Source organism: Clarias gariepinus, chromosome 22 (genome assembly GCF_024256425.1).
Source record: "Clarias gariepinus isolate MV-2021 ecotype Netherlands chromosome 22, CGAR_prim_01v2, whole genome shotgun sequence".
NCBI classification, from domain to species: Eukaryota; Metazoa; Chordata; class Actinopteri; order Siluriformes; family Clariidae; genus Clarias; species Clarias gariepinus.
The window spans coordinates 1,323,699-1,342,013 of record NC_071121.1 but is presented as its reverse complement, the minus strand read 5'-3'; the positions used below and the strand labels follow the sequence as shown (position 1 = coordinate 1,342,013).

At 36.4% G+C, this 18,315-nt stretch overlaps 1 protein-coding gene across 1 annotated transcript; it reads left to right on the top strand.

Moving 5' to 3' along the window:
• Window positions 1-7,913: 7,913 nt before the first annotated feature.
• opn7b (opsin 7, group member b) lies at window positions 7,914-14,869 on the top strand. The gene is made up of 5 exons (XM_053483163.1): window positions 7,914-8,025; window positions 8,195-8,354; window positions 9,227-9,354; window positions 13,778-14,112; window positions 14,417-14,869. The coding sequence occupies exons 1-5, from the start codon at window positions 7,941-7,943 to the stop codon at window positions 14,867-14,869; spliced, it is 1,161 nt and encodes a 386-aa protein (XP_053339138.1). The 5' UTR covers window positions 7,914-7,940.
• The last annotated feature ends 3,446 nt before the right edge of the window (window positions 14,870-18,315 follow it).

The window sequence follows — 18,315 nt, the reverse complement described above, 5'->3', positions numbered from 1 at the left end:
CCTGAAAATGATTTTTTTTTATTTAACAAGAAATGTACACCCAAACAATTATTACATCTGTCTTAAAATAGACTTAATAATGTTGTATATAGTTTGTTGTGATCATATTTTAAGAAATGCACATTAGTATCCTGCTCATGTTTGACTTTTTTATTTAACTTTTTATTTCTTTTTATTGATTGCTTATTTTAATTAAATTGTACATACAGTATATGATTTCATTTAAATTATGTTTTTTATTAACTGTCACTTTACTTTTACTTTACACTTCACTTTACACTTTACTAAATTAATTTTTAACAGTGCATAGTTAAGTTTAATTTTAGCTGCTTTCATTCTTGTTGTTTAATCCTGGTTGTTGTTGTTTTTTTGTTTTTTTTATTTTTTTCATCGTATAGCACTTTGGCCAAATTGAGTTCAATAAATAAATTTAACTTGACTTGACTTTTTGCAGTTTAGACCCTGTATTATTAGTATGATGGATGCTGAACTACATTACCCATCAGCCACTGCACCTCACCAGATCATGATATTCACGTCACATGACTGTTAGCACCTGATTCAGGTTTTAACGAGGGCTAGTATTTAAGTCACACAGCACACATGGTTTAGCTTGTTGTCCTTTGCTATGTGGTACCTGTTACTCTGTGTATGTTTATTTGTTCCTTGAGAACATATTTCATATTAAGGGTCATATTAAGGTTCACGGTGTGTGTTGGTTATGTTCAGTAGTATCCACTGTACTTCCCTGTAACTCACAGGCCCTGATAACAGGTAATAACAATTCAACAGTAGTAATAAAAATTTAAACCAGGACTTTTGATTGGTTTCACTGCACCCCAGGATGTCTGGAAGCGATCGTAAAAGCAGCGGTGATGAAGCTGGTACTGTTGATCAATAATGATAGAGCCAAAAGTGCAAATAATTGAGAGAATGGAGCGAGGTGGAAAGATGGCAGAAATTGCTTTTTTTTTTGTGTGTGTGTTTTTTTTTAAACACAAGTTGTTGAACCATCGGCGCGACTCTAAACAACACTATACGGTAATATACTGTGTGTAGCCAATGGTGTTAGTATTTTAGTACCTAGACAATGTTTGTTGGACTTATAGTATGAACAAATTGGACTTATGAACAAGCTCTCGGAACAGAACTCGCTCTTATGGGGCCTTTTAAAAGTTTCAAGATTTTGCCATTGTGTGCGTAGCTCTACACACAGATGAGTTTAATAACCGACTGAATACCAGGAACTTTCCTCACATTGTGGGTTAACCAAGAAAGGATAGAGATGCACCTGTAAGTTCAGAGAAGTGAAGTGATTAGGAAAAAATTGAGACTTAACAGCTGCAATATACAGTATACTGTATTTATATACACACAGTTAACATTACAGATGCAAAAATCTTAAATTCTTTTTGCAAATCCATGTTATAGCTTGGTGCTTTTCTTTCTTTCTTCAAATGCCCCAAATTGCATCTGCATTGAGTTTAACATTCAAATGATTTTTTTCATCTGCCATTTTGCTCATATTAAAGATTTTAATCTTCTGCAAAGCATATTAACACATTTTATTTTACATACTTGCATATAAATCATAATAAACCATCTTATTGTGAAGCTTCTTCTTTACAAATCATTTAAGACATTTGGTTTGGAAGATTAGGATAATCCAGATGTGTAAAAACAGGTGGCAGTAATCAAATCTACTCTTTACATTTTGTCAAAGATGCTGAATGAAGTCTCCTTAGCTGATGAAGCAAGAGTTTAATGTGAGAAGTAAAACTTGACTAATGCTCCACTTTTAGATTTATATCGCTCTCTGATGAATGAGAGAATGCCAGCAATGTGTTCATGAATCAGTCATGAGGATGTCGAACACTGATATGCTCTTAGATCTGACACCGACATACAGTACAACCCTCCTCAAGATCATTAAAGAGCGTGTGTGTGTGTTTTGCTTCAAAGCCTTTGTTTTTTTCTTCTTTAAATCAAGATAATAGAATACAATTAGGTCACCAACTATATTACTGTAAGGTCACTGGATAATAAATTGAAGCCACTATAAACTCATATAGTAAAGCTACAAAGTAATACATTTAGGTCATGAGATACTACAGTAAAGCCACAGCGGTAAAGTATTGAATAGATTCCTGCCACAAGATATATTGAAGCTACAGTATAGTGTAATACAGTGAGTTCATGAGATATAATTAAAGCCACTTTAACCTTTATATAATCAATGCAAACTTGCCCTGATCTTCTCACTGATTAAGTAAACTGAAGATTTCTCCATAGCTCCGCCCCTGACGTTTTTTTTTTTTTTTTTGCTGTGAACTCAATGCTTGCTTTCTGTTTGTTCTTGAAGCGCTAATTTAATTTCAGCCCTCGCTGTGTCGGGTACACTCAGCGCCAGTATGACCGTGACCCTCGTCTGCTCTTGTGATGTTTTAAAACAATGTCAGCATTAATGGTGTCTGGGGCTCCTTGTCTGCAGGTTGAATAATTCAGGCTCTCACACACACAGTATTAACATCTTTAATAATAAAATTGCTCAGATGACATGCTCATAACTGGATCTAATAACAACAACAACAATAATTGTAATAATAATAATAGTAGTAGTAATAATAATAATAATAATAATAATAATACAGCCAGGATTACAGTTGTGACGATGATGTGACCAAAGCATTGTCAAGACCTTTGATACTGTGCTTCATTAGGGCAAAGTTTCTGTAAATCCAGCAGAATTTTTTTTTAAGTTATTTTTGAGACATTTATGTTGGATCCAGCAATGGAGAAGGTTCCTTTTAGCCAAAAATATTTTTATTAGGAGTTTACTCAGAGCCCACAAGTAGTACCGCAGTTTTGCTTGCCTTTGCATTTTTTTTTTCTTAGATTTTTTTCCCTGATTTTCTCCCTAATTTAGTTGTAGGTGGGTTTAGTAGACAAAAAAAAAGATCAGTATAAAAATAAAATAATAAATATTTTAAAGTTAAATGATTTTATCAAGAAGAGGAGGTAGATTAAGAAAAGAAGTGGACTCAGTACTGAACCCTGTGGGACTCCATGGCATGTTGAACTCCCAGACCTACATTTTGTATTTGGACACATTGTGTCGTGTCAGTGAAGTAAGTAATCTGCGCACATGTAAAAAAAAAAAAAAAAAAAAAGAAGCAATTTCCCTTTGGGATTAATAAAGTTCTTTGAATCTTGAATCTTGAAATTGCAAATCGATGTGTCATGGACTTCTGTGTAAGCCATAGGAAGCTGATATAGTATCCAATTTATCCAATCCAATCGGATCTATTAATGGTTTTGATTATACAGCATGTAGGAACAGTTCACGTGGTCAGCAGTATTTAATAAAATTTCAGTTCAATTTTATTTACAGGTGGATACGGAAAGTATACAGACCCCCTTAAATTTTTTGCTCTTTGTTATATTGCAGCCATTTGTCAAAATCATTTAAGTCTCCAGAAGAGACTATCAAACTGCATTAATGCATCACACAGTCATGAAATGACTCGTGAAGATTTAATGTTACCTTGTAATGAGCAGCTGAGGGTCGACATCATGCATGTATCGAGTCTGGCAACTCCGGTCTTAAGCAGGTTTATTTACTCAGCTGCGTTCAAGGTTATGTCATGACCCAGGGGTGGTTGCAAGGTTTCAGCAAAATTTCCAGCGAAATCTGCAAGATGTTATGCAGTGGGTTATAAGTTTATCTGATTTATCTGGCATTCTGATAACGTACGAAGCAGAATAGCTCTATGTTCCTCGTCCTCCATAGAGCGCCTTAGGGTCCAGTCCTCCCAGTGATGCTACTGTACACAACTAGCATGAGACCGTAAGTGAGGTCATGTGACTGGGTCATGGTATGGTTACTGCATGCCTTATAAAAACATGGATTAAAAATATTTGGCCGTGGTATTTTATCATTTACTTTATCATGGTGCACAATACGCTATTGAACACTTTTGAACATTTTGTCCATGTTTTAATAACAGGCAATAACGTGTAGTAGTAACAGTAAATAGGGGAAAAACTGAACTTTTACTGAAATTCAATGTTTTTGGGGGGAGTTTTTTTTTTTGTTGTTGTAATATTACGTTATATGAACTTACTTATTAAACAACTAAATGGAAATGTTTGACCTAATAACAACAAAGTCAAGGATATATCTTGTATTCATTTGATACATGCTATGAACCAGCTGATGGATGTTGATTCTTCCTCTTGTCTCTGTTGATGTAATGTTGAATGTATTTTGGTTGGATGTAAAGAATTTAATACTTTTCTGAGGACAAAATGGAATTTAAAGATATGCTCTATGATAAACGTGACATAAATAATGATAAGGCTTTTATGTAGAATCTTTTAACTTTGCGAGGGGAAATGTTTTATTCATAAATGCAAATAGATCAAAGCGGAGAGGGACTTTTCTTTTAAAACACTGAAAAGGATATAATGACTCTGGAAATCTGTGTGGCTTTGAATATATTTTAATTTAACACTTGCTGTATATACGTATACTGCATCTTTATCTTTACAGTATGTATACAGTATATTACACACACCAAATAGCCATAACATTACAACACAACAGAATTTACTGGACAGAATTTACTTTTTGTGTTGTGTTGGCTTTTCTGTGGGATTGGACCGGATGGGCTGGCCTTTTGATCCCTGTGGGCATGGGTAGGCCTTGGGTGCCCCTGATCCTGTCACCAGTTTACTGGGTTATAACTGATAATCAGTGTTAGTGTTTTATTAATATTTTTTATTTATTTATTATTTATTATATGCCTTGCCTTTTCTTCTAACATTTAATTACAAACCACAACTTTAACTCATTATTATATAATCACTCTGACTTCTAAAGTATAGCCATGTTTATGAAATATTTATCAATATTGGTCGAATTTCCACTGATCTGTTTCTGATGATTTACTTTGATGTAGTCTGTGATTTCAGTAAGTGTTTAATGTATTATTATAGCCTGGGGGGTGTTTATGGTGTAATGGTAAAATAATTATTAAAAAATCCTTTATCACATTCCCTTTTTCTCTCCTGCCTTTAGAAGCAGAAGTGGAGAAATTCTACAGCATCCATGTTGTTCATTATCATTAAGATTTTCTATATGCAGTCTGAGTTACATTATACTGTATGCACCAAAAAGTAATCTAAAGACTTAGTCCTGATGTAAAGTAAGAAAATATGATTCCTGTAACTCAGGGATCATCAGATAAACTCATTATCTCTCTTGTTTTTATCTTTTTTTTTTACAATCAAAAGAAATATTTATTTAACAATAAAGATTAATTTTGTAAGGTATTATCTTGAAATGTTATTGAGTCACCTTCAGTAAATTCATGTTTAAATGAATCATAAGTGTCTTATTTCAGTTTGATTTACTTTAATACCACAGAAGGAACAATGAAAATGGACACATTTCTATTTCAGAAAAAAATTATTCCTCCCTCCATCTTATACTTACAGTATTTTTGCAAATATTTCAAATCACATCCTGTGTACAGTTCTAGACTGTTATTCAGTACCAACGCTGCATTTGTTCCCTGTTAGTTTGAATTTTATAATGTGAGTTTTGCATATTCTGGATTTTTGAGATTTTTGTTTAGTTAAATCTCTTTTCTAAAGTTTTTTACTCAGTTGATTGTAATTTTACATTGTGTTGTATACATGCACAAACTTTTTGTACAATAATTAAACCTGAGTAGTTATTACTTAAAGCCAAGGTTGTTTAAACACATAATATTATAAATTACAGTAACTCATTACAGTAGATTTGAAATGTCTTACAAAGAGTTTACAAATATTCAGGCTTGTTAGAAAGAGTCGGCCGTGACACAGCATCACTGGAACAGACAAGATTAAAGGACTAAAGGGATCCTGAAAAATTTTAGAGAACACATCAAAGTCTGATTCATTTTGATGAGTGAGAACACAAGACGAGAACATGACGTCATCATAGCCATCTGTCTTCTCCGAAATCTCCATGTGCATCATAGACTAATCTCATGCTCGGATCTACACAGCCAGAGCTGATAAAGAGGGAAGGCACGTAAGAGTGTCAGTCACGAAAATTGTCAATAATAATAAGCGTAGCACAAACACTGACTTCATTCTTTTCTTCTCTTTGTGTTTAACGGGTTAATCTAAAAAATAAATACAATTCCAACAGTGTTTGACTGATGCTACTTATAGTTAGTAATCTAGTAACCCAGTGTAAGGATCTGTCTAGTGATAAAAAACTTCAAAGCAGATTTTTAAGTTGCTCTGGTTTAGGAGTGTCCAACTAGGTCCATACTGCCACCTGCTGCAGCGGAGAGTAAAAATACACATGTGTACCCAAGTAATGTATAAAGAAAAATGTAGTGGCAGCTCAGTGTTGGGGTATGTTTACCTTAGTTGTTCTTAAAGAAACACATTTAAGTGCTAACATCTGATTTATATAATTGGAAAATAGCCTGTTGTTCTTTTGTACAATTTCAATTCACAATTTTGAATAGTTTTGATTCCAGGCCAGGCTCGATTCCCGTCTCTGTGTGCATGGAGTTTGCATGTTCTCCCCGTGCTTGGTGGGTTTCCTCCAGGTATTCCGGTTTCCTCCCACAGTCCAAAGATATCCAGGTTAGGCTAATCGGCATTCCCAAATTGCCCGTAGTGTATGAATGGGTGTGTGTGCCCTGTCCAGGGTGTACCCCGTCTCGTGCCCTAAGTCTCCTGCGATAGGCTCCAGGTCCCTGTGACCCTGAATACAGGATAAAGCGGTATAGAAGATGAGTGAGTGAGTGAATTTTGAATAGTTGCCTCATTCAGCAAAATAGTCCTACAAAAGTGTATTTATGGGGATGCCCCTGCCTACCTCAAAGAACTTATTACCTCACATACGTCCACAGGCAACCTCCGCTCTGCATCAGTACATCTTTTAAAACCTCCTAAGACTAAACTTCATATGGGAGATCGGGCTTTTTGCTAAGCTGTACCTAGACTGTGATAAGCTCTCCCTGAGTATCTGAGTGTATTTTTTTTTTTCAATATTTGTTCTAATTTATTTCAATACAACAATTCTGCAAAGAAGAGCGGGCCAAAATTCCTCCAGAGCGATTGACTGCCAGTTATCGCAAACGCTCGATTACAGTTGTTTAGCCAAAGGTCCATAGGACCAGGCAGATTTGAACAGCTTTCTTCCCATAAAAAATGAAATCATAATTTTAAAAAATCATTTTGCATTTATTCGTTTAATTTTTGTGTATTAAAATTTGTTTCATCTTAATTGTTTAACAAATCAGGGAGGGTCAATTACTTTTTCACAGCACTGTACATCTTATTAAGAGAATAGACTTATTAACTTTTTTATTTTATTTATATATATAAATTTGAGGTCTGGTGAGGTGGTGTGAGCATTTCACTGCGTATTGTACTGTGTATGTGACAAATAAAATTTGAATTTAAACTTAAACACACGTGTTACTCTCAGTATTGTGCTTTTTTCCATGTAGTATTTACACGCTGAGGTTAATTGCTAATAAATACTCCAGATAAGACTGATTTAATCAGAAACACTACAGCTTACCGAGTGTTTCCACTTACTCAGGAATCAGACTGTGTGCTGGTGGGAAAACTCAGGATCTCAGGAGAAGGGTTTAAGGTTGGAGCTCTGTGTTATCTTCAGCTAAAGAGCAGTAAACCAATGCATCATGAGAAGATTACACTAATGTCAGGTTTATCTCGAGTGCTTTTCTGCAGGATCAGTGATTTTGGAACGCAGGATACCTCCAGCTCAGCCACGAGGAAACACTACAGCTACAGACCGCAAAATGAGCACTGGAGATGACATCATCTTAAAAAGAAGAAGGAAACGAGATAACGATAACTGGATATTCTCTCTCTCTCTCTCTCTCTCTCTCTCTCTGCAGATGGGAAATGCTTCTGAAAACTCCTTTATTTCCACCATATCTAAAGAGCAAGACTTTCTTCTGGGGATGATCTACAGCATCTTTGGTAACAAACACACACACACACATACATAGATATATACTATTACATGTGTAATATACTGTTTATATATCTCATTTGATTATTTATTTATCCACTGGCATTTTTTCTTACTTTCTTTTTTTTCCTTCTTATTCTACTTTCCTTATTTTTCTACCCACCTTCTGTCCTCCAGGTTTCTTCTCTCTGACAGGGAACACGCTCTTGCTGTTGGTGGCCTACCAGAAGAAGTCTCTTAAACCAGCCGAGTTTTTCATCGTCAATCTCTCCATCAGTGACCTGGGCATGACCGTCTTTCTCTTCCCCTTCGCTATTTCCTCGGCTTTCTCTCACAGGTGATCTTTCTCTCCTGCAGAGACTCCTCATCCCTTCATCTCCAAGGCTTATAAACTGAGAGAGAGAGAGAGAAAGAGAGAGAGAGAATCAGTGTTTTACACTCGCGAATCTCATTAACAGTCCAAACTGTGTTTTTGTTGTTGCTGTAGTTCAATTAGGAACATTTTAAGCACATTTTCTGGAATGAAATAAAATAAAAATATCTTCTATATATAATAAATATTTTCATATAAAGAGTTTAGACCACATGTTCCCAGCGCAGCAAATCTCTGCTCAAGGCAAATGTAAAATGTAAATCTAAAAATGTAATCAAGCCTAATTATAAACATAGAAATTAATTGTGCACGAATTTTAATTGGAGAAACACCATATCAGTTTCCTCGTCATTTGACTTGTCCTGATAAATGACATCATCAGTCGATTAAAGCCACGCCCTTCGTTTAGGCCTGTGACTGCGCTGAGGTTGGATTTGCAACATAGTGATTTAATCTATAAACCAGATTCAAAGTCAGCTTTTAATTCTGATCAAATTCGGATAAAATTTCAGCATAAAAGAAATTTTTAAGCAAAATTGTGCTGTTTGTTCTTAATTAAAGAAAAAAAATGGCATAAAAGAAATAAAACAGGTTGTGCTTTTCAGTGTGTAGCGTTTTCATTGTTGTCTGTAACTGATGCACAAACACAAACTGCTCCTTAACCCGTCATTCATTTTCACTTTTACATAATTTCCGTTTTTGATAATGTCTACATCAGGACTGTCTCTCCCTCTCTCTCTCTCCCTCTCTCTCTCTCACTCTCTCTCTCTCTCTCTCTCTCTCCCTCTCTCTCCCTCTCTCTCTCTCTCTCCCTCTCTCTCTCTCTCTCTCTGTAGATGGCTCTTCACTGAATCAGTTTGTTTGAGTTATGCGTTCTGCGGCGTGCTCTTTGGCCTCTGCAGTCTCAGTAATCTCACCGCCCTGTCCTCCGTCTGCTGGTTTAAAATCTGCTGCCCGAACTACGGTAAAATGTACAGACTTATACATCTGTGTGGAATACAGTGGAACCTCGGATTGCGAGTAGGAGAATTTTGACTTGAAAAATGAACAAGTCTTGGTTGACGAGTACCGAGTATCTGTGTACAGCGCGTGTGTAAAGCAAAAGCAAGTCTCATTAGAAAGGTTAAAGATCCATTTTCTCTCTCTGTATCAGCTGCTCTTTGTGTCTGTCTGTGTGCATGTCATTGGACACCGTGCCACACACACACACACACACACACACACACGCCCTTTCTCTTAGCTCTACACAAAAACACTGCTCTGTCGCGATTCTTTTCAAAGGTAAAATGCAGGTTAATTTGTTTTATTTTTACTTTACAGCAGTAATTCTGTTAGTGTGTCATTTAATCAAGTGTCATTAGAGAGATTTCTTGTTATTTCTCCGATAAAACGGTGTTTTGGTTGTGTGCGTGCGTGTGTGTGAAAAGAGTGGAGGAAGGGTAACTGTGTAAGACGAGAAGGGAGAGAGATGCTTACTTTTGTTCACACACACACACCTGCGCGCACAAATGGAAACACTTATCTGTCAGGATTTATTTTTACTTTTCTTAAAGGTAAAGTGCAGGTTAATTTGTTTTATTTTTTGTGTTAATATTTTTATGTATTTATTTTTTTTCGGCTGTGCAACTAATAATTTGAGTTTCCATTATTACTTATGTGAAAATTAAATTTGGTTTATGAGTGTTTTGGAATACGAGTCTGCTTCCGAAATGAATTATGCTCGTAATCCAAGGTTCCACTGTGTGTGTTTTTTCTAAAAGATTTCATATGAAATGTGACTGTAGTTAAAATTACAGAATTTCAGTATTGATAAGTTTCATCATAAGGTCAGGGTTGCCAGATCCACAGGATTTTCAGAATAGATTTTCTTTTAAATCCACGTACTAAGTAATAGGTTTGCCACCTCTTAATATTTACCAAAGCCAAAAAAAAGAATAGAAAATATTTTATTTCTTTTACACCACAGAGATTTGTCAATAATTATAATTCTTTTACTTGCTGACAAATAAGTTAATTTTTTTTTTCTATGTATAGTTTACACTGAATGTCCACAAAACGAGTTCCTGTTTTCACTTGTGTAATCGCAGCTATAAACGTCAACACTTTTGTTAATGTAGCGTCTGCTGTACACGTCCGAAACAGTGAATGAGCTGTTACTATGGAAACGCTAACTCGAGGTGGTATCCAGAAGTTTTTTCTGTTTTTTTTTTCACTGGACGTCCTCCCTCAGACGCCTTAAAACCTGGCACTAGACTTCACTATTGACGGTCTGGGGCCCCCTGGGGACCTGCCTCGCCTTTTTCAGTCATTTAGATGATGGGTTCTTCCACCGTGACATACTGTACTAGGCAGTGACACAGCACATGTTCAAATCCCACGTGAGTATCGCCTGGACTGTTCCGTATGACACACCGACAACGTCAGCCATGTTGTGGATCGTTCTCCTACATGATTTTATTATCATGCACAAGATTTTGACATTTTCGGGGTTTGAGCTGGTTAAAGTTTTTGCTCCTTGTTGTCTTTCAGTGATGATCTTCTGCTCTTTCATTAGAATAGAAACAATGTCATGAAGTAGAAACAATAAAAAACAGTGGTTAGTACAACATAGTGGTTAGCACTGTTGCCTTGTACCTCCAGGGTCTGGGTTTGATTTCCGGCCAGGCTCGAAATTGCCCATAGTGTGTGAATGAGTGTGTGTATGTGTGTGTGTGTGTGTGTGTGTGTGTGCCCTGCGATAGATTGGCGCCCTGTCCAGGGTGTATCCTGCCTCGTGCCCTAAGCCACCTGGGATAGGCTGCAGGCCCCCGAGACCCTGAATACAGGATGAAGCGGTTATAGAAGATGAGTGAGTGAGTGAGTGAGAGTATTTATTGGTTTATATCACTGGTGAATTAAGTGCCAGAAATGTATCTTACTGGGAGGATAAAGAGCTAATCATCTCTTTAATCCCTCCACAGCCCTCTCTCTTTCTCTCTCTTTCTCTACAGATCGCCTCTCGCTGCGCATGTAATAAAGTCTGTTCAGTAACAGGTGTTGGACCTGCAGCTCCCTGCTGGGTTGAGATCCTGAGTCTGTGATTTTAATTATAATTATATGACCAGCATTTTATACAGAAGGAGGATTAAGGAGGAAGGGACGTGAGGAATGAAAAGATTTTTAATATACAATTAAAAGACTTTAATTACAGTTCAGGGATTATCGATTTCAGTTGTCGTGATGTTTTTGTTTTTTTGTTTAGTTTTTTTTCCAATTTGGACCTTTGTTATTTAATTTTATTTGTATAGCGCTTTTAACAATTGTCATTGTCACAAAGCAGCTTTACACCATCAAAATAATAATTTAAGTCTGTATGGAATGTGAATGTGTGTGAATCAAAATGTTATCCATTAATACCTTTCACACATTCGCTGGATTTCATATATAATTACATAATATATATGTTTTATACAGTCTTCTTCTTCAGCTTCTTTGTCTTTCGGCTGTTTCCTTTCAGGGGTCGCCACAGCGAATCATTTGCCACCATCTAACCCTATCCTCTGCATCCTCTTCTCTCACACCAACTAACTTCATGTCCTCTCTCACTGCATCCATAAATCTCCTCTTTGGTCTTCCTCTAGACCTCCTGCCTGGCAGTTCCAACCTCAGCATCCTTCTACTGATATATTCACCATCTCTCCTCTGAACATGTCCAAACCACCTCAATCTGGCCTCTCTGACTTTATCTCCAAAACATCTAACGTGGGTTGTCCCTCTGATGAACTCATTCTTGATCCTATCCATCCTTGTCACTCCCAAAGAGAACCTTAACATCTTCAGCTCTGCTACCTCCAACTCTGCCTCCTGTCTTTTCTTCAGCGCCACTGTCTCTAAGCCGTAGAGCATCGCTGGTCTCACCACTGTCCTGTACACCTTTCCTTTCATTCTCGCTGATACTCTTTTATCACACAACACACCTGACACTTTTCTCCACCCATTCCAACCTGCCTGTACCCGCCTCTTCACCTCCTTTCCACACTCTCCGGTTCTCTGGACCATTGACCCTAAGTACTTAAAGTCCTGCACCTTCTTTACCTCTGCTCCCTGTAGCCTCACCGTTCCTCTTGGGTTCCTCTCATTCACACACATGTGTCATATGTTTTATACAATATAGGACTAATAATCAACAGAAGTGCTGTTATTTAAAAAGAAAAAACACATCATTTTTTTAAGGATTTCATTACAAAAAGCGTTTCAGTCCACATCAGATCCACCAGCCGTATGACAGACGTGTAGAAATACAGTCCCAGTTGCACACCATTTACATTTACATTTACATTTATTCTTATCTTTTCCTACGGAGCACCTTAAAGATACATGAGTAAAAAATACACAAAGTTTTTTGTGTGCAAGACAAAGGGACATGCTTATAATAATAATGATGATCTGATGATGATCTTTTTCTCCTGTTTAGAAAAAAAAATCACCTACATGAAAATGAAGCTTGCCAATATATGGTGATATAACACTAATTGTAAAGCAGCCTTAGCCAATCAGATATTGTGGAATGTAACAAAATTGGATAAATTAATATACATCTTTAAAATAAATCACACATCATTAAATAAATAAAATTTAACACATATATTAAGAAGCAAATTATTTAATTGCCATTGTAATGTTTTACTTAAATATTAAATAATTATAATATTTTTTCAAGTATTACATTAATTATTTATTTCATTGTTTATTTTATGCTAAACAAATCATGTAATAAATAATAAAATATCATGATAAAGCGGTATAGATGTTGAGTGAGAACGATGATGAGTGATTTATTTATTTATGGAATACCTAACAGAGTCAGCCATTAAACTCATTTGATGTTTGCGTATGGATCTCATTATGTTTGCGTATGAACTTAATGCCAAACACCTAAAAAGATTTTTCTTCTTTTAATAATAATATCTTTGTAGTTATGGAATGGACACAGAAAAGGCTTAAGATTTTTTTATTATTTTTTTAAGTTTCTTATCTAATAGTTTTTGGACGCTTTACATCCACTCTGCTGTAACAACATAAACGTCTTTGAATGGAAGGAACTCATAATATGGAAGATTAGTTTAAAAAAAAAAACTGCCAGGCGAGGGAGCAACTGTTTATTGTTGTTAAAACGTAAGTAAGAAGAGGAGCTAACTTTATTTCTACATTAAATGTAACCTTTAACAGAGAGAAAGTGTGACATGTTTGATAACAGACAGAAATTGTAATTATTGTTTGTGGAATAAGAGGAATAAAACACTCGTCAGAACCTCCTGTTGTTGATTGTTTTCCCACAGCTCCATGTCATGGGGTTTATTTTGAAGATGCTGCAGTTTGACTTTGGTTTTGTCTCTCTTGCATATTAGGAAACAAGTTCTCCTCGTCCCACGGCAGGTTGCTGGTGCTCGGGGTGTGGTGCTACTCCGCCATCTTCGCGGTAGGTCCTCTCTCCGGCTGGGGTCAGTACAGTTACGAGCCCTACGGCACCGCCTGCTGCATCGACTGGTTTGCTCCTCACCACAGCATCCTCGCCATGTCTTACATCATCTGCCTCTTCTTCTTCTGCTACATCCTGCCTTGCACCATCATCTTCCTCTCCTACACCTTCATCCTGGTGACGGTGCGCGGGTCTCGACAGGCCATCCAGCAGCACATGTCTCCACAGAACAAGATCATCAACGCTCAAACACGCATCATCAAGGTGCTCGGCTCAGGGATTTAGGATTTAAAGGTGATGAGTTGGATTAGGGATTATAAGAGAGATTCATCTCAGAGAGGGAGATGTTCATTAGTATGTCAGCAGGTCCATTAACTAGAACATTAACAAACTGACACAGCGTGTCCACTTTGGGTTCCTGCTGTGAAAAGAACTGAATAGAACCAGAAAGAATATCAATATTTGTAATATTTATACAATTCACTTCCTACCGTCTCCTAATCGAGTTTCAGATATCTCATGTGTATCTTCATTACTGATGTCAGTCTGTTGTTCTTTCTCTGCCCAGCTCTCCGTGGTTGTATGCATTGGCTTCCTGATAGCGTGGAGTCCGTACGCCGCCGTGTCCATGTGGGCGGCCTTCGTGAACCCGAAAGCAGTTCCTCCGCTAGCGTTTGCCACAGCGGCTGTGTTTGCCAAATCCTCCACGCTTTATAACCCCCTGGTCTACCTGGGCTTCAAACCCAACTTCCGCAGGTCCCTCCGCAGACAGACGTTGTGCTCGTGCCTGTGTCAGCCGGAGACGGGGCGTAAAAAGGCAGACAGGGAAACTTGCCGGTCCGCTCACAACTCCAATGGACCTCAGAAAAGTCACAGAACGTGCCAGCACTGCCTGGACCCCACCTCCCGTCACTGCCTGAACATCATGCCCCAGAGGACGATTCGGATCCTGACCGGCTGCTCGAACAGCGAGGTAGGAGTCAGTCAGCTGTCTAATGAGATGCAGAGCAACTTCCTCTAGATTTATTCACAAAACCGGGAAGCAATACGCCTCGAATGTACCGCCAAATAGCATGAAGAACCTTGGAGGAACTTTGGATGGAGGAACTTTTTTGGGACTCTTGGAGGAAAAAAAAAAGTTTGACAGTGTCAAGGGATGATGTCATGAACTCTGCTTTAAGAACTATTTCTTAATCAAGCCTTAAAATAAACTTCTGTTTAATATTTCCATGTAAATTCATTTTTTTGAACGTGTTATTTTTTTATGTTGAAGACAATGTTTATCTTCTGTGACCCTGAATGTTTATTAATTTACAGTAAACTGGAGATTAAATTAGACCGTTACTTTCAGCACAGAAAGCGTATGTGACACCAAGGACGGTGATTTGAGAGAGTGTTTGTCCGATCTAGGCTTCAGATCTGTTTCACTTTAACCTGCGAATGTAGCCTAATTAATTATAGCTGAAACAGAGTCTTACACAGTCAGGGTTAGAGCGCCGCCTGCTGGTGAGGCATTCTGTTGGCGGTGTGTTGTGCATTTTAATCTAGACAAGGATTTTCATTTAAAAAAACTAAACTTAAATTTTAGAACAAATGATATATATATATAATTAAAAAATACCTGTGTTCATGTGGACTAGGCCCAGGCCAGGAACAGGATCAATAACCAGAAAGCAGATAATTAGTTAAACAAGGATTGATTTTATCAGTTTAGACCCAGTTTCTGAGCAATCAGCCCGATGCTGTCATTCCAAAACATGCAGTTCTCCATTCAGTCTCCAAAATTAAGTCACTTCCTCCATTAATTATATTCAGCCACTAACAATGATGCATAATTAGGGGTGTAGCTGATGAGTGACATCCACACTGCAGGTTTCACTCCGCTAGCTGCATCAATTTAGCTAACCAGTTACCTGACGTCTTTATAGTTTATCTGAGGTCGGAGGCGACACTGGACGGAGAGCGCTACTGTATTCTGCACTGACTTTGTTGCAGTTGATGTTCTCTGGAGGCATGGTTAGTCTCAGTGCTGTTTCTCAGCTGTGCTGGGTTCAGTGATGGAGGAAACTAACGGCTTGAGACGGAGACTGTGACGAGTCGGACCTTTTAGTTTTCCAAAATACATTTTTCAGAATTAGAAATGCAGCTGTATTTTAAAAGCTTCAATAATAAACCACATTGCATGTGAATTTGGCACCTTTTTATTAGTTCAGAACAAATTTTAAAGCTTTCTCATGGAGAAATTGAATAAATGATTCAATAAAAAATATTTGAATCTGGGCAACAAATGCAACCTTTTTTTCCTTAAACTAAAATCCTGAAAATTTTATCTGAAAGCCACAAAGACTGGATGAGGAAATGCAGTGAATAAAAATGTGAACTATAGAAGCATTTAGAAAAGAAAAAATAAATACAACTTTTCAGTTTTAGGTTTTTGCACATATTTTACATTCTTTTTCAGCATTTTTTTTTGTTGTATGACAGTAGTTTTATTCTGCATATACATTATTTTAGTGTATTTGTGATGATGATGATGATGATTATTATTATTATTATTATTATTATTATTATTATTATCTCTTCTTATGCAATAATTTTCCTTCTAAATGTTCAGGGTTGTTGTAAGACCTCATCACACTGAGACCTCACACTCAGGTGATTTATATATTAAGTGACGTACACTTGGTCATCTGCATGTACCGTATGTATGTTTTTTTTTTATTATATACCTTATAATAACTTTTATTGTTTATTTCTTCATAAACGAGTGTCAGAATTGGAGATCTCTGGTTTATTGAGATACATAAATGCAGGTGGATCTTTTGTGGTGTTAAAATGCTTTTATCAATAATATAATTTTTGTTGTCTCATAAATGTTTTTCCAAACATCAGCTATGCACTATTGTCATATAAAGAACATCCATTTTAAGGCATATTATAAATATGGTTATAATAAATGAGAATTATACAAGAATATGACATTTCTCTGTATTTTTTTTACAGGACAGAGCCTGAGACTAAAATTTTAAGAGCAGTTTAAACACAAAATTTGGCATCTAGAAAAATACAAGAAATTTGATATCAATGATTTCACTTATCAGTTTATAATTTAAACAGATTTAAAATAGCACATCGACACACCCCTCTCTCTCAGGTTACTCTCTGTTAAAATCGCTTTACAGCTGATCCTTTAATAGCGTTTATATGTTTCTCCTTTTGTTTTCTTGAACTCTTATTTGTAAAAATGTCATTGTTAATCTCTTTTAAAAAAATAATAAATATGAATAGATATTATTGATAATGGAAATGATATAAAATTTTACTATGACTTTAAAATTGTCATAGTCTCATTTAAGTTATTAAAGATGTAAGACGAAGAAAACTGCTCTTTCTGATCACATGAACTGATCTGCAGGCTGTGTATGAATAAAATACTATACAATGAGAGAGAGAGAGCATTCTGTGACTTCAAATCCTTCACATGATTGTAACAGATAAAAGTCACTGGACAGCGTTGAAGTCTTAATCAAACATCCATTATTTTACATTTATTGCAACTTCAAATTTTATAACTGTAATGTGTTTAAAATAGACATTTTAAAGTTACAGGAGTTAATTACCAAACTAACATGGCATTAGTTCCGACATTACTGAGAGCTGCATAAGATGTAGTGGATTAAATTCACTGTCAGACATTTTGGCAAATCTGTAATGCTAAAGCGTGAGCTGTGCAATGTCCATGTTTCACCAGCAGGGGCAGTGTATTCCTCTTAAAGAAAATGGTATTCAGTATAAATTAAACAAAAAGGAGAGAGAATGTCCAATCCGTACAGTGATGCTGTTACCAATATGATGTTAAAAACTCAGCCAGTGGTGTTTATTTGTAGACCAACTGTAGGCCTGGTGCACACGGTATAAGTTATAAATATCCAGACTCAATGTTTTTATAATTGAAATTTAAAAGGCCAAAGTAGACAGACATCATGTTAATCTGCTTCTTCAAAATTGGGGAAACGAGAATGATCGTCTGGAACATAATGAGCTCCACAGCAGCAAGTGAAGTGTAATTTAACCCAAAGTGTCGAAAATGTCTGTGTAACACCAACGAACACTAATGAAATAACAGCCCACAAATATAATAAACCACTAACTGCAGCTTTTAATTTAATAATCCTCCAAATACACAAGTTTCCTACAGACATAATAGCCGTTGCTATTACAGTAGATTGTTACGTTTGTGGGAAGGTGAAAATCTTCAACTTTTAAAATACTAAAAACTTTTTATACACTACATTAAGGTTTACATTAATTCACTTCCTCAGTAACATCTCATTATTTTTTACGAAGTTGCATGTATTTGTATTTTGGTTCACACTTGTGTAAAGCCCAGGGTCTTCATTTGCATATTGAACCTCGTTACCCCGTTACATTTTGTGACACAAGAACACTGTCTGTTTCATAATTAAT

Bases quoted from the DNA above. Each gene is read 5' to 3' on its own strand.
- opn7b (XM_053483163.1), top strand. From the start codon at position 7,941: ATGGGAAATGCTTCTGAAAACTCCTTTATTTCCACCATATCTAAAGAG. The intron at 8,026-8,194 runs GTAACAAACACA...TCTGTCCTCCAG, and splicing joins GATGATCTACAGCATCTTTG to GTTTCTTCTCTCTGACAGGG. The intron at 14,113-14,416 runs GTGCTCGGCTCA...TTCTCTGCCCAG, and splicing joins CTCAAACACGCATCATCAAG to CTCTCCGTGGTTGTATGCAT.